At 39.1% G+C, this 21,047-nt stretch overlaps 1 protein-coding gene across 3 annotated transcripts in view; it reads left to right on the forward strand.

The window, feature by feature from the left end:
* FAT3 (FAT atypical cadherin 3) overlaps positions 1 to 21,047 on the forward strand; it is a 320,884-nt gene that overhangs the window by 236,452 nt on the left and 63,385 nt on the right. For all 3 annotated transcript variants that reach the window (XM_062020375.1, XM_062020376.1, XM_062020379.1), the window contains 3 exons: positions 4,401 to 4,676; positions 5,964 to 6,174; positions 9,768 to 13,841. In XM_062020375.1, the coding sequence (XP_061876359.1) occupies positions 4,401 to 4,676; positions 5,964 to 6,174; positions 9,768 to 13,841 (4,561 nt within the window). The remainder of the gene's footprint in view (positions 1 to 4,400; positions 4,677 to 5,963; positions 6,175 to 9,767; positions 13,842 to 21,047) is intronic.

A 21,047-nucleotide genomic window follows, 5' to 3' on the forward strand; every position in this document is an offset into this window, starting at 1 on the left:
AAGCCTGCCTTTCTGAAGCCTGAGACACGCTGGAAAATATATGAGCTTTCAAGGATAACCAGGCAGAGACTGCTTTGCTGCATGTTTGCTTTATGAGCGTGGAAAAAAGACTTGCAGCTAGTGTTTGTCTATGAAAAGTGGCTTAGTCAGTAACCTTGCACAGTCCTTAGCAAAGAGGAATCCCTACTTAGCAGCAAACAAATAGTAAACATTTCCATTCATCACCTTTCAGAGATGTGTTGGGAAAATTTTAAAGCCTGTCTTTGATTTTACACAATGGACATTGTCACAGCTTAACACCCCAGACACCTACACAGTAATAGCAGATATTAGTGCAGCACTGTTCATTCTTGACATAACTTGTGTTTGGAAATAAATATGAATAAAATATTACATTACACATATACTATGAGTCTTCAAGTCACTTTGGTAGGATAAGGTTTGATTATAGATGAAAGACATGCTAAAGGCTGGCTAAAGCATAAGACCTCAAGGAGCAGAGTGCTGGCCCTTTTGAAGTCAATAGGAAACTTGCCTGTAGTACCATGATTTTACGCCTAAGTTTGGCAGCCATTAAATGAATTTGAGTAACTTTCCTCGTATTAACGATCTGCTGGCATTTGGCTTACTGAACCTAACATATGTTTGTGGGATCAGATTTTCTATGAGCCTAGTGTTATGTCACTCTAACGTTTATCCATTATTAAAGGAAAAGATTTCCCCCTCTTTTTAAGGACCACCTTACTAGAAGTCATCCTGCTGGATGATTGGAAGTCATCTTCTGCATAGGGAGATGACTCTTTATGGTGATTAATAAAAGGTGAGTGGCTCAAAAATAAACCTAAAACATCTTCCCCGGCATTGCCACTGTACTTCTCATGTGGCTTCGGTAAGTCATTTAACCTTGCTGCAGGGCAGTGTTTTCCTGGGGATAATAATCACTTCCTCCTCAAAAATGTAAAGATTGAAGGACTAATATCTATTTTAAATGGCACTTAAATTCCATTTTATCTGATTTTATTTCAAGTAGCTCCCGAGACATAAAATAATTCCAATTTTCTTTTTTTCCATAGCTTGTGGGTTTAACAGAGCTCTGTATCATCAGTATTCCCATGTATAATCTAACTTTCTTTTGTTGCAAGGAAAATCCACCTCGCTTTAGGAAAGGAGAAACCGTAATGATAAAATTACAGTTGACTCTCGGGGATTTTGAGGGACAGCTGACAAAAATTAGAAATACTCTTAACACTTTAATAGAAGACATTGTGAATCAATAATGACCTCTTTATTCATTAGCATTTCTAGCCCAGCGCCTTCCATCTCCACATGGAAGTGGCTGTTGAAATGCAGAGTATGTAATAAATAATGCGTATTTCAACCTGGATCACTTGACAAATTATTGAAATACTCTCATGTCTGGGGAGGAAGATGGTTGACACTTAAACAGGCACTTGATCAGTTTAACAGTAGATATGAAGTGCAAGGAAAGGAAAAAAGAAAAAAAAGAAGTTCTTTTCTGGAAACTACCCGTGCAATTTGAAGTGCATAGTTCCCTGTAAGTCTGATGACCACAGTGAATGAAAACCTCAATCTTTTTTTTAACCCTCTCCATGCCTCCCACTCCCCAAGCACCATCATGGTCCATATCTGTGTGTCAAGCTTATGCTTTTTTCAGTGGGAAGAAATGCTGCTTTGTGAATTCACACTATAATTTCTGTAATCTTGTGGTTTACTCTTAGTCTCTGACACTGATCCAGTCCCACCCAGTTTCATTCTTGCAGTCTAGTGAAGGCGTAAATCACATTGCCGTGGCTTGCACAGTCACGATGCAAGCTTTGTGGTGGATAAAGCCTGATGCCCTCCTCTGCTTTCCCAATTTGTCAGTGATGCCCAAATGCATTATATATGATGGGAAATGATCCTCAGCACTGGATGATCACACAAAAAAACCCCAGCATGTCACTGCTGTAGCAGTTCCTTTAAGACACAGTAGTATGCATCTGTAATTTTGTTTTTCTTATAGAATAGCTTCAGCTTGCACAAGGAAATGTTAAAAACAAATTCACGGATACAAGCCTGTCCCTCATGTGGCAGTTTACTTGTTCACAGTAGACCATACTGCACAAGCATCAGCAAAATCAGTCTCGTTATTTTCAGTCTAATCTATTTGAAAAGTTTTTCTATCCCTAATGTTAGAGTACCTAAAATAATACATGACAAAGTGTTTTTGAACACTAATTACAAGTAAAACAAGTTCTGTTGTTGTCTGTATTAACAATGCAGCAGTAAAATAACCCAGCCCTGTTATAATGTTACCTAGTAAGGACTGAGGACATCAAAACTGCTCCAGAAAATGCCTTTAAGTCTTAAACACTAGTAATCAGATTATCCTTAACTCATTGCTGTAGTGTTTACTTCAGCACTGGCTCTGTGTCCCATTAAAGTAGAGCTGAAGTCATTCTGGTTTTTTCTCAGACTTTCTTTCATACATTACAGTAATTTCTTCACATATTTTTCAGATGTGGAGTTGGACTTTTTTTTTCCTCAGGTCAGAAACATGCCTAGATATATTGTATAGCAACAACAAAATTATGAAAAGCTAAGTAACTCTTCATCATTGTTATAGGCCCCAGTTCTATTGCTAACTGTCTAAGACTGAAGCATAACTTAATACAGGCACTGCCCTGCTTCACTCTGGTGTACCGTAATCTGGTGAAAATTAAATTGTATGGGATGCACAGTTGAAGTCTTATGCCGTTTCACTTACAGAGCATTTTATTTCAGCTGTCTTTTAAACAGTTCCCAGGCTAGTTCATTACGAGTGCTGCTTACAACTGCTCATGTTCCTTCTGGTAATGTGTTCTGCAAACCTTTCCATGTATCATGGAAATCTAAAGTTTCATCTCTCTCTGAGGCCAACATCTGTTTGTGCAATACTTTAGTAAAAATATGACTATATTTTTTTTCTGTTAAGAAAGTATGGTGAACAGGGATTGATCTAACAAAGTAGTAAAATATTTGCTCAAAAAAGAACAAAGTGCTTTTCAGAACAACAAAGAAAATATCATGAGGAATCAGTCAAGCCTAGTCTTAGGAAAGAGTGCTGCACATGGCCTTTCCCATGTTTTTCATTGGACTATTTCTTATTTCAAAGCTTTTGAATAAAAAGATTGTTCCATTTCACTCACTGTAAAATTGTGTGCTTTCTCAAGCATATTCTGTAAAACATAGTTTTTGTTCCAGTACTGAAAAAGAGGCAACTTTTTGCATTTCATATTTCAGTATTATATAGTTTGTCAAAGATTTTGCTGCCACACTGCTGAAAGTATTTTATACCATAGAGAGTCTGGAAAGCACATTTTCTCCAGGGAGTGACTCCTCCAATGGTGAAAACCAGAAAAGCTCATTGGAGCCATACACAGTAACATTGCATAGTCAAAGGCAAAACTTGGAAAATAGTGATTCTTATTAGTTACCAGAGTCAACTTGTGGTACACTGAAATGGCTGCAATAGGTAGCCACAGTAGCACTCTGACTGTCTTCCCCCCCTCCAAGCTTATGTAGGGATCAATCCTGGGATTTCAAAGACAGACTTGAAGCAAATGTCACAGTATTCATTCACATTTTTAGCAGAAGTTCTACCATTCATGAACTGCAACAGAAGGGAGGCAAATAGGTGTTGAAGGGGAAAGTGAATTATATCCCTGGCAAAGGAAGGAGAAGGATGAAACCATAAAACTAATGTTTCCCTGTCATCAGTGCCCTGAGATTACCTGTCCTTGGTGGTATCTGTTGATCTGTGTGGAGTGGGCTTGTGTGGTCGTGAGATCATGTCTCTTGTTCTCACCTCATCAAGTGTCACTGTTCCTAACACAACCTAAGGTGTAACAGCAACTCCACTGCTGTCATGATCTCACATTGCTGGCACCTCTCAACACAATATATCGGCCAGAAAACAACACAGGATTTAGCTGAATCTTGATTGTATAAAAAGCAGATTTAAGTAATGGGAAAAGGATTCTTTTATAGCCTTATTAATAGTGAAGGGGAAAGGAAATCCCATAATAGCTCCAGAAGTCTCTTGTAACCAGAGAAGTCAGTTACATGGACAACAAAACCTTTCCTATGACCATTGTAGGAATATTTTACAATCTATATATACTGGAAATATGAACTTCTTTGTCAGACTCTGAGTAGGTCTTATAATTAGGAATGTTTTGCCTCCAAGTCATAGCCTTACTATTTATTTTGATCTAAACAGTAGGCATTTAATATTACATTATGTTTCTCAGTCCCACCATAGAGCAGCATTACATCATCAAACATGTAAAATAAAATACATGCCTATTCAGTAATCCAGACTTCAATAACTTCAAATGTTTTTCTCTTATTGACTGTAGGTTCTTATCAAAGTGCTGGATAACAATGATAATGGCCCAGAATTCTCTCAGCCAAGTTATGATGTCACCATTTCAGAGGACATCCTCCCTGATACTGAAATTCTACAAATTGAAGCTATAGACAGAGATGAAAAGCATAAGTTGAGCTACACTATTCACAGCAGCATCGATACAGTCAGCATGAGAAAATTCAGAATTGATCCCAGCACTGGGGTGCTGTATACTGCTGAGAGATTAGACCACGAGGCTCAAGATAAGCACATCCTTAATGTCATGGTAAGAATGCAGTATTCACTTGGCTCAGGACACAATCACTGCTGCTTCGTGTGCATACATCCCTCAGTCTTTGCATGAGCAAAGGATGGCTGGTGTAGTAAGTGGCCATTAATTTCATCTTGCATTCCCTGCTGTGTATTTATTTTACATTTTTTAGTTGGGCTTTTTGGGAAACTTATTGTGAATTCATTTTATGGAATATGATATGATTTGCTATCTCAAGGGAGAGCAAGCAGGAAATTATTTAATCTCTTGGCATCTGGTTCTCTCACTCAAGGTAATTTTCAGAGTTTCTGAAGCGAAGCTGAAAGTTATTTGAGAAGTTATTCACAGGGAGATAACTGCTTTCTTGCCATAGAGAATGCTGTAGTCTTTCTGAATACAAGGCTTGTTCATAGTTTACTTTCACAGACTTATTTCAGTACCTCCACTGTTAATACACAAAATAACTTCGATCTACATTTCCAAAAGTTTGGTAATCAGAAAAAAAAACCCAATCATTTTTTGTTCAATGTGCCTAAATTACAGAACATAAATCTGCCTGCTTTCAAGTGAAGATTGTGTGTTATGGATTGGAGGCTAATGTAAAAAACCACAAAAATCTCTATTGGCTTCAATGTTGTAGTCCAGTATTTTCCTTAACCACTTTAGACTCCAGAAGAGATCTTTGAAGGAATTATTTGTTAGGTATGGAGCCATCATTGTGTGGTTCTGTGAGATCCAGCCGAGTGTCAGCTTGCAGAACAACAAGCTCCACATACTTCAGTGAGCAGGCTGCAAAATAAACTGAATCACAGAGAGACATGACTGACAGAGGTCATTTCCTTGTGCTCGATTTTGATCTCCACCTGATACAATAGGGGGTTTTACTCTATTTGAGAAGAACCAAACAAGGTGTATTTGCTTCTGTACTATAAAGCAGAGAATGGCAGAGCAAAGACATGACCATTTAGCATGTATTAAAAAAGGTATTTCTTGCAAACTTAAAACTGAATTCAAGATGTCATGTGATTGCCACTTTTAAAAATTCATGTCATTATGGTTAGTTGCCATGCAAAACAAAGAGTCCTAAGTGGGGAAAAAAAGTCCTTAAGCTCTTCCTACTTCTTTAATTTTATTATCTACTGTATTGCATGTGAATGTATTTTAGGCTGTTCTTTGAGACAAATTGACATTTTTATTACTTTGTATTAAATAGAAATAAGTCTTATTAGCCCTCGGGTAGGTAACATTTATGAAGTTTTACTAGATGGATATCAAGATGCGTATTGTGCATTTGTTCTGTAGGTCCGAGACCAAGAATTCCCTTATAGAAGAAGCCTGGCCAGAGTCATCATAAATGTGGAAGATTCCAATGACCACAGTCCATATTTTACCAGCCCATTGTATGAAGCCTCGGTGTTTGAGTCAGCAGCAGTTGGATCAGCAGTCTTGCAGGTCACAGCTTTGGACAAAGACAAAGGAGAAAACGCAGAGCTTATCTACACAATTGAAGCAGGTTAGGGCAGAGACTGAAAATTTAGTGTCATGATTCATGCAGTGCTGTGGTTGTGGTCTCTCTTGACATACAGGTCAACTTCTTTGGTCTTTCTGTAGAGCTGGGCGAAGGAGACTCCTTCCCGGTGGTTGTCATTTTGAAGCTACCGAGGCCTTTTACCTCTAAGACGTCTCAAAATCATAACAGAAGATAGGTGCTGAAAGCTATAGCCAGTGGCTTGTTTTCAGTCTAATTCACACTGCATCCTCTGTAAACAAATGCCACAACAACTGGTATGTCCTGGCACCTTTGCCATTATTTAGATGAGAGGAACATGGAGACCAACACCAGGGCTATGCTAAAAACTTCCATCAACAGGGCCATAGCATTTTAATGGAATAAATTCTCTTCAAACTAAAGGAAGGCATGGTGATACCAGAGTAAAATTCCTTTTGCTCTGCTGCTCTGGATATTTTCATTCACCACATAATCTGTACCAGCAAAGGCCTTCTTCTGCCAGTTCAGCAGCATAACCATGACAAATTTGTGTTACCTTTGTCACTCATGCAAGAAAATGTAATATTCTGTGGTTCATATGGATCTGAAGCTCTGAAGAGCTGAGATAAATCATTAACACACACATAAACACACACTTATATACATATATATATGTACACAGTAAGAGTGTCTGGAAAAAGAGAGGAAGCAGTAGAAGTTTTTAACCTTTGAATTCTTTAATATTTAATTTCTTTTTTTTTTTTGTGATATGAATCTTTCCTTTGTAAAGGAAAAAATCTGGAACTCACATTGCCCTAAAAAGAAGCCTCATATAGTGCAGATTGTTCCTATATTAGCCACATCACAAACCATTCCCAGCATTAGGCTCTGATCCTACATGATCATTACAGAATCATGGATTTCCAGAATGGTAGGGGTTGGAAGGAATCTCTTAGAGGTCATCTAATCTGACACCCTGCTAAAGCAGATTTACCTCAATCAAGTTGCACAGAACACATCTAGGCAGATTTTGGAAACCTCCAGAGGAGATTCCACAACCTCTCTGGACAGCCTATTCCAGAGCTTTATCTCTCTATTATTGTAAAATCTTGTCACTAGCTAGGATGGCTTACATCAATTAGGAACAGGATAAAGAAAAAAAAAAAAAGATCATGTAAGAATATCTGCACCATCTCATATTAATTTCACATAGTTCAAAGTCACATCTTAAATTAAGCTGATAGAACCTGAAGCTTAGAGAAGACCCACGGAATGATTTTTCTGTCATTACCCTGTATGCTCCATGGAAGCAGAGCAAAGCAGGAGGTGAGTCTCTCACAGCTAAAAGTGTTGAACTTAGGGCTTTTTGATCCTACAAAGATCTTAGCACTACACAATAAATATTTCCTTCATGCACTGCATTTGGTCTTACCAGTTGCTTTCAATATTCTGCAGTGGCCTTTAAGTTAGATCAGGGGAAATTTTACACATGCCCAGGCAGGACAACACTATGTTGTATAGAACGAACTCTGAGCAGACCAAATCAGGTTTCTGAAAATGGGAAAATGTTTTTCAAGACTGTTCCAAGATTTTTCTGAACACCTTATTGCTTTTATGGACTCCAACCCAATCACCTATTGGTGCTACCACAATGTAAAGAGCAACCTGCTAGGCTTTATGGCTCCTACCTACCTGCTGGAACTATGCCTCCTGTACACTGGTAATAATGTCATACATGATGCAGACAGAAAAATACGATGATTAGAAATGATGCTCTAGCATCCTTTCTAGTCTGCATGTTTTTCTTTTTTCTAGAAGCTCTGTCTTCCATTACAGCCTGTTTCTGTTTCATCTCTGCAGTGTGAGACTTGAAATTTCCATTTACTGTTAAGCTACACACTCCCTGAGTTTCATTATCTGCAGATGTTCCAATCCCAGATGCATCAAAATTCAGTCTTTTCCTGCTGTAGTTTCTATGATCCATAAAGTCTGCAGTTGAGGATACTGATTTTAGCTGCAGCATTCAGATTGTACACATTCAGGCAAATTACTTGCATCACCTTGCATATGAAGGGAGCAATTGCTAAAGAGCATAGCTTTTGTGTAATTTCAAAATGAATTCCTAAAGGAGAAGAACCATCTCTGTCCTTACATGAGGCAGGCAATGGCTAAAAATTATTTGCATTAGCATTGCACTGGCAAAATAACTGCAGCAGTATTTGTAGTGTTTGCAAATGTGACAGATACTGTCATCTTTATGAGCATTTGTAGCTCTGGCAGAATCTCAGCTCCTCAGTGAATAGCGCAATTTTTGTTTCAGCTAGTAGAGTAAACTTTACTGATTTGAAAAGATAGACATTAATAACAATGCCACTATCAGTATTAAACCACATAGAGTAGTATGTAGCTTAAATTAGCCCCAGAATTTACAACAGATAGTGAATCACATCTTAAAAACAGTTCACATTAACTCACTTCATTTAGAGTTCTATGTATTGGTATTCCAGCTACAGTTTACACAGACTGCTCTGTGCTCAGCACCTGTAACAATGACCATTACAAGAAAATGTCTTGTTTATCACCAGTTACCTGAGACATTTCTCTCCAGGTCATGGATAAATGCTTGACTGTAGATTTAAAGCAGGTTTAGATTTTAAAGTGTAAATCAGAGTAGCGGGAACGTGTTTTTATGAATCTAATAGCTGTAACTTGGTACATACTGTCTGCATTTAGAATCAAATTCAGAAGAGTCTGTATGCTAATATACATGTCATATACATGCAGCATCCTATACTTTAGGCAGACACTCAAGGAAGGAGCAAAATACAGATTGCCTGGTAAAGGTAATCTCTAATTACAGGATAAGGATATGTATGAAAAGTTTGGAATTTACCTTGACAAAAAAGAGGTTGGTCAAATGACTGAAGAGAAAACAAAGACCAGAAAGATGGTCCTTGATCCAGACTCACTGTTTTCACCTTTATGGCCAGTGATATCCCTGCTTTCATGTTATAACAGGCATTTCATGACATTTTCTGCTAAATCTCATTCTCCTCAGAGATCATATGATAAACCTTTGTGCCACAAGATACTTGGATCTCTTTTCTATGCTATTTGTTCTAGTTTATTTTTCTAAATGCCACTTTAACCTTTTTATATTCAGTTCTTTGAGTCTTCAACTACTGTAATCTCCTCTACGGTTGTTTAATATCCCATTCAATTAAGAGCCCGAGTTGTTATCCATTTGTCATGTAATTGGCTTGTTAGCCTCTGATCTAGTTTCTTTGCCTTAGGTGTACACGTATTTGACTAATTCCTATAATTTAGAGATGCTTTTTCCTACTTCAGTCAGAGTAATGTACGTGCAGCACTTAGAATCAAGATGTAGATAGCAGCACCCGAGTTTCTGAAGATATCAGGTATCTACTGAGATACTTGATTTTCAGAAAAGAAGGCTGGAAGGGCTTTTAGAATTCTGTTGTGTTGCTTGTGGTTTGTTTTTTTTCTTTCTTTTTAGTAACTGCTTTTCACAAATTGCAGCTAATTGCTTCTGGTTTAAATGATCATTAAATGCATTGTATTTAATTTCTAATTTGTTTCCAATGTTTGTGTTTTAGGAAATACAGGAAACACATTCAAGATTGAACCAGTTTTAGGGATTATTACATTACTGAAGGAGCCAGACTTAACCACAATGGGACAGTTTGTTTTGTCAGTCAAAGTGGCTGATCAAGGTTCTCCACCTCTGTCTGCAACAGCAATCGTGAGGATATCTGTGACAATGGCAGATAACTCCCATCCTAAATTCACTCTCAAAGAATACCAAGCAGAGGTTAATGAAAATGTGGATATTGGTACTTCTGTCATCGCTCTCTCTGCAATCAGTCAGTCTACATTAGTTTATGAGGTTAAAGATGGGAATGTGGATGGAGTCTTCACTGTAAACCCATATTCTGGAGTGATCACCAGTCAAAAGCCCCTTGATTATGAACGTGCATCTTTTTATCAGCTCGTCATACAGGCAACAAATATGGCAGGCATGGCATCAAATGCTACTGTGAACATTCAGATTGTTGATGAAAATGATAACCCACCAGTTTTTCTCTTCTCTCAGTACGCAGGGAGCATAAGCGAAGCTGCTCCTGTAAACAGCATAGTGCGGAGTGCGAATAACAGTCCCCTTGTGATACGTGCCACTGATGCTGACAGCAACCAGAATGCTTTGCTTGTCTACCAGATTGTTGAATCTACTGCAAAAAAGTATTTCACAGTAGATTCTAGCACAGGTGCAATCAGAACAATTGCAAATTTAGATCATGAAACAATAGCCCACTTCCATTTCCACGTGCATGTTAGAGACAGTGGGAATCCCCAGCTTACAGCAGAGAGCCCAGTTGAAGTGACCATTGAGGTAACTGATGTCAATGACAACCCACCAGTCTTCAGCCAGGCCGTGTTTGAGACAGTCTTGCTCCTGCCCACATATGTTGGTGTTGAGGTTCTCAAAGTCAAGGCTACAGACCCAGACTCAGAGATCCCTCCTGAACTAACATACAGTCTCATTGAAGGCAATATGGACCATTTCTTAATTGATTCAAGCACAGGGGTACTCACCATTAAAAACAACAGCCTATCCAAAGACCATTATATGCTAATAGCAAGAGTATCTGATGGGAAATTTTATAGCACTGCTATGGTGACAATAATGGTAAAAGAGGCCATGGATAGCGGGCTCCATTTCACACAAAACTTTTATTCCACTTCTATCTCAGAAAACACCACCAATATCACAAAGATTGCTGTGGTGAATGCTGTTGGTAACCGCCTCAATGAGCCTCTGAAATACAGTATATTAAACCCAGGCAACAAATTCAAAATCAAGTCCACCTCAGGAGTCATTCAGACAACTGGCATCCCCTTCGATCGAGAGGAACAGGATCTGTATGAGCTGGTGGTGGAAGCAAGCCGTGAGCTAGATCACCTTCGTGTCGCTCGAGTGGTGGTGAGGGTTTACATTGAGGATATAAATGACAATGCCCCAGTCTTCGTAGGGCTGCCATACTATGCTGCTGTGCAAGTCGATGCTGAGCCTGGTACCCTGATATATCGAGTGACAGCTATTGACAAGGATAAGGGTGAAAATGGTGAGGTGTCATATCTTCTGAAGGAAGACTATGGACATTTTGAAATTGATAGAGGATCTGGTAGTGTCACCTTGAAAGAAGCCTTCAATTCTGATTTGTCTAATATAGAGTATTTGGTTGTCATTCTTGCAAAAGATGGCGGTAACCCATCGTTGTCTGCTTTGGTAGAGCTCCCCATTACCATTGTTAACAAAGCAATGCCTGTGTTTGACAAGCCCTTCTATACAGCTTCCGTGAATGAAGATGTGGAAATGCACACGCCAATTTTAAGTATAAATGCAACCAGTCCAGAAGGCCAGGGCATCATTTATATCATTGTCGAAGGAGATCCCTACAACCAGTTTAATATTGACTTTGATACTGGAGTTCTGAGTGTCATCAGTCCACTGGACTATGAAATAAGTTCTCTTTTCAAGCTGATGGTGCGAGCCAGCGATGCCCTCACTGGTGCTCGAGCTGAGGTCACTGTGGACTTGATCGTTAATGATGTTAACGATAATCCTCCAGTTTTTGATCAGTCGGCTTATAATGCGACTTTGTCTGAAGCCTCTTTGATCGGGACTCCTGTACTGCAGGTGGTTGCTATAGATGCTGACTCTGACAATAACAAGATGGTGCAGTACCAGATAGTCCAGGACACCTTTAACAGCACAGACTATTTCCATATAGACAGCAGCAGCGGCCTGATTCTGACAGCCCGGATGCTCGATCATGAACTCATACAGCAGTGCAGCTTGAAAGTCAGAGCCACCGACAATGGGTTCCCACCACTAAGCAGTGAGGTTCTTGTTAGTATCTCAATAACAGATATGAATGACAACCCCCCAGTTTTTAACCAGTTAATATATGAATCATATGTGAGTGAACTGGCACCTCGGGGTCATTTTGTGACTTGTGTCCAGGCCTCTGATGCCGACAGCTCCGATTTTGACAGACTGGAGTACAGCATCCTATCAGGAAATGATCGGACCAGTTTCATTATGGACAGCAAAAGTGGTGTTATCACCCTTTCCAACCATCGCAAACAGAGGATGGAGCCCATGTACAGCCTAAATGTCTCTGTGTCAGATGGGCTGTTCACCAGTACAGCTCAGGTGCACATCCAGATCCTTGGGGCCAACCTCTATAGCCCTGTGTTTTCACAGAGCGTTTATGTTGCAGAGGTTAGAGAAAATGCTGCTCCAGGAACTAAAGTACTCCACGTGAAAGCAACGGATGGGGATTCAGGTGTATACAGCCAGATAAGCTACTCCATAATAAATGACTTTGCCAAGGACCGGTTTTTGATTGATAGCAATGGGCAGATTCTGACAACGGAGAGGTTAGACCGGGAGAACCCACTGGAAAGTGATATCGGTATATTTTTGAGAGCCCTTGATGGAGGTGGCAGGACTACATTTTGCACTGTGAGAGTGATAGTAGTGGATGAGAATGACAATGCTCCTCAGTTTTTGACAGTCGAATACAGAGCAAGCGTCAAAGCAGATGTTGGGAAAGGTTACTTGGTGACTCAAGTACAAGCAGTGGATCCAGATGATGGAGCCAATTCCAGAATTACGTATTCTCTATATAGCGAAGCTTCCGTTTCAGTAGCTGATCTGCTTGAAATAGATCCAGACAATGGATGGATGGTCACCAAAGGTAGCTTTAACCAGCTAAAAAACACAGTTCTGTCATTCTTTGTAAAAGCAGTTGATGGTGGCATTCCTGTGAAACATTCTCTCATTCCTGTCTACATCCATGTTTTACCCCCAGAAACTATTTTGCCTTCCTTTTCTCAACCTCAGTATTCTTTTACCATAGCTGAAGACACCGTCATAGGCAGCACCATTGACATTCTGCATGTTTTGCCTAATCAAGGTGCTTTGTACAGCACAGTTAATGGTGAGCTGAGTGAAAACAACAGAGATGGTGTTTTCATCATAGAGCAAGACACGGGTCTCCTAAAACTGGATAAGAGACTTGACCATGAGACAAATCCCGCTTTTCACTTCAAAGTTGCGGCCACTATTCAATTAGACAAAGTGGACATCGTGTTGACCGTGGATGTGGAGGTTAAGGTATTGGATGTCAATGACAACAAGCCCATGTTTGAAACAGCCAGCTATGATGCTATAATAATGGAAGGGATGCCTATAGGAACAAAACTTATGCAAGTTAAAGCAGTTGATGCAGACTCAAGTGCAAATGGGCAGGTCACCTATACACTTGCAGTGGAATCAGAACTGGAGAAGATCACAGAAGCGTTCACCATTGATAGCAACAGTGGCTGGATCAGCACACTGAAGGATCTAGACCATGAAAAGGATCCTGCTTTCACCTTTGCAGTGGTGGCCTCAGATCTGGGGGAGACTTTATCCTTGTCATCAACCACCTTGGTCTCAGTTACTGTGACAGATATCAATGATAATGCACCCGTCTTTGAGCATGAGGTGTACAGAGGGTCAGTGAAGGAGAGTGACCCTCCAGGGGAAGTCGTGGCTGTTCTTAGCACCTGGGATGAAGACACTTCTGATGTCAACCGGCAGGTTAGCTACTATATTACAGGTAAGAAACAACCTGCATGCTTTCTTCCCAAAGCCAGCTTTACTGAAGAACTGTGCATGTTTCCAGTTTTAGGTGGATGTTTATAAGGGCTTCAGTTGCATTATCACTGTGAATCAGACAATTGTGTGTGTGTGTGTGTGTCTGTGTCTATGTCTGTGTCTCTATCTAGGTTGTGTGTGTGTGTGTGTGTCTGTCTATCTAGGTTATTCTCTCTAATTTCCAAGATTAATGATTCATGATTTGCTGCAGTGAAATGTAGTGTGACCCATCAACCCATCATAATTTATGTGTCATCTCGGAATCCATCATGACTTAATGTTTTGACCAAGAGAAGAGGAACATTGCATTTTTTAGGAGAAAACCCTTACATTTACAAGTATTTGAATTTTTTTAAAATAGCATTTTACTTTTTGAGATAGGAAAGCACGTGCAGGAGCCACTTTGAGATGCCACTATTTATGGGGAAGAGAGGAGGGAGGAATGAATTTATACAGTGGAAGGAGTGGGTGGATGCTGTTTCTTATCAGCACAGATTTCTAGCCAGGGAAATAATAATCCACTTAGAAGTACTGGTTAGCTGCCATGCATTGTTACATACAGCATAAGGCAATTTTGATTACATTACTAACATATTTTTCCAAGTGTGGCAACATTAGTCTTTCCTATCGCGGTGTATTTAATAAATGATATTTATTGTTCTTCTTTTCTCCACGATCCAGACTGTTTTTTGTGTGAGTATGTTACAAATAATGGGGTGCTGTGGTTATTTTTCTGTCTACAGCTTGCACTGTCTGATAGATTTCATTACAGAACAACTTTGTCACTCCCCTCAACCTTCACCATCCAAGAGTTAATATTAATTCCCAAGTAATAACCAGGTTATTGGACAAATTCCTGTTTTTCTCACTGTATCGAATTACACAAGACTGCAAGCAGGAAGCCGGCTATGGGCAAAAATGACTGAAGTAGTGGAATAGCAGTTTGTATTTTTTGCTCTGGAGGATAACTCTCCTCTTCATTAGCTATCAAAATGGAAATAGCTGTGGCATGGTTTGTAGGGACAGGAGTTACATTCCAGTTAGAAACAGATTGCTGTTACACATCAGAAATAGCGGCATTTGCAAAGCAATCACAACTTCATTCTGAACATTTTGTTGAAAGTCTGGAATCAGTTTAAAGGTTTGCAAAGGCTATGTGTTTAGTGTGATGTGTTGTAGGGTGTTAGAAGTAGAGGCAAAAATAGTCTTGTGCATAAAGCACAAGATTTGGAGGCTTTGGGCAAGGTGCATTAGCTGCTAGTGTCTCAATTCACACATATCTGCAAGTAAATAAGTAGTACTTCATTCTAGAGATTTTCTGATATTTGAAGGAGTTTGGTGATCCAAGTAGAATTCCTGTTTGTAACAAAGATATGTTACTGTACGGTGATCATTAGATTAAGGTCCTGTTTTTCTCTTTGTTCTGAAGTCTTTCAGTCATCTCTTCTAATGAATTATGCTCTTAGTTGCATAATAACGTTTTCCTCATATCCTAGTTAATTTAGCAAAAATTGGACTTTTGAATAATAGCTGTCACATGTGACTGAAAAATTGTACATCATTCTGTACCTTAATTTCTAACAAAGTTCAAAATATGTAAGAAAATGTGCTAGTGTTTTAGTTTCTGAAAACGTTAAATGTCAAAGCCCAAAACTTTCTCTAATGCATACTGTACAATTACTGAAGTGTATGAGCTCAGAAATTCCACTGTCTTTGAATATATCCTTTCAATTTGGGAAATATGCAAGGAGAAATTAGGTTCTTTTCATTAAAATGTCAAAACATATTATAGTTTAATGAAATAGTCTATTCACATTTTATCCCAAGTTGAGCTTGGGAACTGCACCTGAATAGTTCATGGCTCATATGAGCTAGATGATTATTCAGATGCTGTGGTTTTCTAGAGACATTTTGAGCCATAGAATTCTGTAAATGCAGTAAACATACACTGAGGAAAAACAAGACACTGACATAAAGGGAGAAGAAAGCAAGTTATGAGAGTGACGTGGATCCATGAAAACCAGCTTTGTACAAATGCACGTGGAGAAAATTTACACAGAGAAGACAGATGTTAAAAAGTTATTTAGGAGATGGAAGAAATAAATATTCTATGTCAGATGTGATCACTGAAGAGTCCTTTTCAGTCTTTTAAGAACTAAAAATACTGATTGCAGTCTTCTGGTCAGCTTTGAAAAGGAGTAGATACATTCTTGTGGTTAAATACATATTCTCACAGAATCACAGAATGGTGGAGGTTGGAAGGTATCTTTAGTGATCATCCAGTCCAATCCCCTCCTAAAGCAGGTTCACCTCAATCATGTCACACAGGAACAAGTTCAGACAGGTTTGAAAGCCTCCAGAGAAGGAGACTCCACACCCTCCCTGCAGCCTGTGCCACGACTCCCTCACGCTCACAGCAAAGAAGTTTCTCTTCACGTTCAGGTGGAACTTCCTGTGTTCCAGCTTGTGCCCATTACCCCTTGTCCTGTCACTGAGCGCTACAGAAAAAAGACTGGCCTCATCCTCTCGACACCCACCCTTTAGGTATTGATAAGAACTGATAAGGTCCTCCCTCAGACTTCTCCAGGCTGAACAGCCCCAAGTCTATCAGCCTTTCCTTGTAAGAGAGATGTTCCAGTCCCCTCCTCATCTTGGCAGCCCTCTCTTTTGAGAAGTTCTCTGTCTCTCTTGAACTTCAACTGTGCTCCATGAGCATTCAAAAATGATGGAGAGTGGCTTAGCAATAACATCAGCCAGCTTCCTCAGCACTTGTGCATGCATCCTATCAGGACCTATGGATTTGAGGATCTCCAGCTTGCTCAGTGGATCCCTAACCCAGTCCTCCCCAACCAAGTACAGATCCTTCTTCCTCCAGATTTTCTCTCAATCCCCCAGGGTTTGAGCTTTCTAAGGACTGGTCTTAGGAGTAAAGGCTGAAGCAAAGAAGGCATTCAGTAGCTCCACCTTCTCTATATCCTTGTCATCAGGGTACTCAACTCATTCAGCAGCGGGTTCACATTCTCTCTAGTCTTCTAGTTTTGTTTAGAACTCCTTCAATTTAGGATTGGTTTCTATGATTATTGGCAAGTAATAATAAATATAAATATAAATCTATAATAATATTAAATAAAACTCAAATAAATCTTAACACAAAATCGCTACCAAGGGCAGATAACACAAATGCACTTAGAGAGCATAGTAGTTTCCTTGTGAAGACTCATTTGGGATCATTGCCTCTATCATTTGAGGCAGTTTGACTAAAACTAGGGCTCTGCAGATGTTTAGCTAGGATGCTTAGCCAGCCTAGACCCATACAGATATTACGAACGTTTAACATTGGTAAACTAGGAAAATCCGCCAGAAAAGAAAGTCAGTTGCTGAGACTTTGGTAGAGTTTTGTGTTCCTAAGTGATGTTTCTTAGGCTCCATCAGATGCATAAATCTAAGGACAGACAATAGTCCTTAAACTTGTTTCAGCCAAGTAGGAAAGAAGGAAGATGTACAGTGTGTTTTGGAACAACTGGTAGTATACACAGTAGATCTTTTGCTGGATTGATAGCCCAGTATGAGTAAAGTGATGGGGTTTTTTTTGTTTTGTTTTTATTTTATATTTGAGATCTGGGAGTTCTGGAGAAATTGATGTTTCAGTGTTTTCGGAGGACTTGTGCTGCAGGCTGAAGAACACTGTCTGCAATTTTATGATAGTAAAGCTAAGAGGATTTCAGCAGCTCAGTAGACATGCAACATCTTAAACTGGGAGTAGAGGATAAGCCTATTGATTTTATGTGATGCAAATTCCTAGAGTTCTAATTGGGAAATGAAGGTATCTTAATAAATGCATAAATGTAAGAGAGAAATTAAATAAGTTAGTAAATATTCCATTCCCCCTACCAGATCAGGCAATCGTAGAGAAGACTAATACTGTTGACTTCTTGTTTTCAGTTCCCTTTTAGCTGTTATATTCCCTCTGTGAGTGCTTTAGTAATGATGTGTGTCAGAATTTGTTTAGTTTGGATAACTGTGTCTCTGCATTTCATTTGTATCTGACTGTTTTCTTTCTTTACTTAAACTTGAGCTTGATGTGGCTTTGTACTATTTGCTGACTTGGGAGTGAGGAAGAGCATTATTTAAACTTCAAGTAACAAAAGATAAAAGATAATGCTGATTCTTTTAGCCTCAAAGCCTTTCTAAAAAGTTACTGGAGTGTTTTTTGTAGCTAGCACTTCACTGTTGTGACATTCAAAGTAGAACATAAGAAAACTGCCAAAAGATTTTAGAGAATCCATTAATACATGTAGTCAGGAGGCTTCCGTTTAGAAAAGCCACATTATTCAGAGCGAAAAACTAATTAATTAGAACACCCCTAGGAAACTGAATCTGCTTACATATATTAGTGAAAAAGTTAATTAATCACTGCAGAATGAGATCTGCATCAAGACATATGGATATGTACGAGAAGATGGTTCCCTGGGCCACAGTGTGGATTACTTTTTTTTTCCTTTCCTTTTTTAAGAATATTTCCTTGATGATATTTTAGTGTTTACTTCTCATGATTTCTGTTACACTTTGTAATACAACTTCCACCTTTGTATTCTATCAACAAAGTATACAGCCAGTCCTGAAAAAAAAATATGGTGGCAGTAATGAAAAAGACGTGCAAATAAACTGTTACACGTTTGCTGCCTATTGCACAGATTTCTTGATCATTCAAATTGATCCTTTTCTAGTGGAGTAGTAAAGGGGAAAAAAGGAATCCCTAGGACTGTTTTTCATACATACTCTCAAATTCCTACGTAGGACTAAAATGCCATTCCATCAATAAAAGAGCAACAGTGATTTTTAAGTTGCTCCAAGATAGCATCACTGCCAGTCATAAAAGCCACCAGCTGATTTTAATTAGATTTTACCTTTCCTCTTTTATTAGCCATGGGATACCAATACCTGGAGTGTATTGCTTCATAGTTGGTCAAGACAGTTAATCACTTCCTTTTACAAAAGGACTAATATGCAGGAAAGCACTGATTGCTATCAAGAAGCTAAATAAGAATATTTAAGACCATTTTTATTAATGGTTTACAACATTAAACTCACTATGACAAGATTACAGCCTTTTATAAAGGCAAGTAAAGCTTTTTGATGCTGATACTGAACTGAACAGAGAGAATTTAATGTCAATCAGCAGGGGTCTACCTTCTTTGAAGTCAAATTAAGACTCATGTCAATGGACAGATTCTCCTTGCCTTGGATTGTGTTCAGATCTGTCCCGTAGTGCAGTGTCACACTGTGTAACCCTCTTTAGGAAATACGTATGTTTATACCACACAACAGATTAAATAATGTTTAACTGAGTCATCTGAGGATGACTCCAGATTGTCACAGGAATCAGTGGAAAAATTGGGATCTGCTTGTTTTTGTGATCAAAAACAGTGATTTTCTATCAAGAGAAAATATCTGTGTTTGATACGTGAGTTTTGTGCTCTGTAGGAGGGCATTTTATCATTATAATGCCCATCTGACTAATCTTCTGGAAATCTTATTGATTACAACATGGTTCTTAGACACAGTTACAGCTAGCACAAAGGGTGATGCTTAATGAGAAAGATTTGCTCAGCCTATCTCAAATGACTTTGTTTTCATATTAAATAGAAACCTGTATGCCTTGTCATCGGTACCTAATGAAGGAGACATAGATTACAGCCTATGACCTCTTTTCTGCTTTTTGATGTAGAAAGGAGGTATGAAATGTGCATTAGACATTTGCTTGTTTTTAAGATCAGTTTCAAGTTCAGATTTTCTCGGATTTTTTGCTAAGAAGGTCCCTCAGAACTGACAGAATTGTGACACAAGAAACAGCAGTGACGCCTAATTGCTTGACAGCAGAGGCAGCTCAAATAAATTCAGGCTTTGATTTATATTTATTATTATTTATATATTTATTTATTCACACATTCAACACAAGTACTAGAAAGGAAAGTTTAAGAACTTGGTCTTACCACTGAGCCTGGAATGATCCCATGACACATGTCAAGACTCTGAATAAGTTGTAAGCAAAAATACACTGGCATGATTTACATTCTTGATCCTGTTGCAAGAATAATAAGCATTCCCAGAGTATTTTTATACCACTTTTATGCAGGATAAACATGGAAAGTAGCTCCCAGATTGCATTTCTACATGGGAGGCTACAGGAAAAACCTTAATACAGTTGGGAATGGGCTAGTAGCAGGTTAGCTGGAATTAAAGTTCACCCAGTGGGGTGGCATGGTGCTTTGTTCTATATCCTCAACTTCCAGAGCACATGAGTTTGCTATGACTATAGTGCTCTATCCTAAATTATTAAAGTTGCAGATATGTTTTTACAGACCAAGGTTATGTTAGATGCTGGGCACAGAAGATTGGGTAGTTTTACTGGTTTTGACTGGGGAGGAATTAATTTTCTTCATAGCAGCTGGTGTGGTGTTATGTTTTGGTTTTGCGACCAAAGCAGTGTTGATAACTTAGGGATGTTTCTGTTACTGATGAGCAGTGCTTACACAATGTCAAGGCCTTTTCTGCTCCTTACCCCACCAGCAAGGAGACTGGGAGTGCACAAGGAGTTGGGAGGGGACACAGCTGGGACACCTGACCCCAACTCTCCCAAGGGATGTCCCAGATCATAGTGTCATACACAGCATATAAAGCTGGGGAAGAAGAAGGAAGGACACTCAGAGTGATGGCATTTGTCTTCCTAAGTAACTGTTACACATGATGGAGCCCTGCTTTCCTGGAGGTGGCTGAACACCTGCCATGAATTCTTTATTTTGCTTTGCTTATACACATAGTTTTTGCTTTACCCGTTAAACTGACTGTTTCTCAACCCACAAGTTTCCTCACTTTTACCCTTCCACTTCTCTCCCCCTTCTTGTGAGAGGTGGAATGAGTGAGCATCTGCGTTAGGGCTTAGCTGTCTAATAGAGTTAAGCCACAACATTGGTTTGAAAGATTTTAATGTCTGGTCTGACAGTGGGATGAGGTCGGTCTCAGAGAAAGGTAATTAAGGGTGGTTTCTTCATAGAGAAGGCAGGGGACTGTACTGTTTCAGATGAAAGAGTAAATAACTGTTGGAAACATTATCAACAACTGTGCTGCCCTGATTATTTTACCCTTTTGTGTGTGATGTGTCCTTTCT

Source organism: Colius striatus, chromosome 1 (assembly GCF_028858725.1).
Source record: "Colius striatus isolate bColStr4 chromosome 1, bColStr4.1.hap1, whole genome shotgun sequence".
Taxonomy (NCBI): domain Eukaryota; kingdom Metazoa; phylum Chordata; class Aves; order Coliiformes; family Coliidae; genus Colius; species Colius striatus.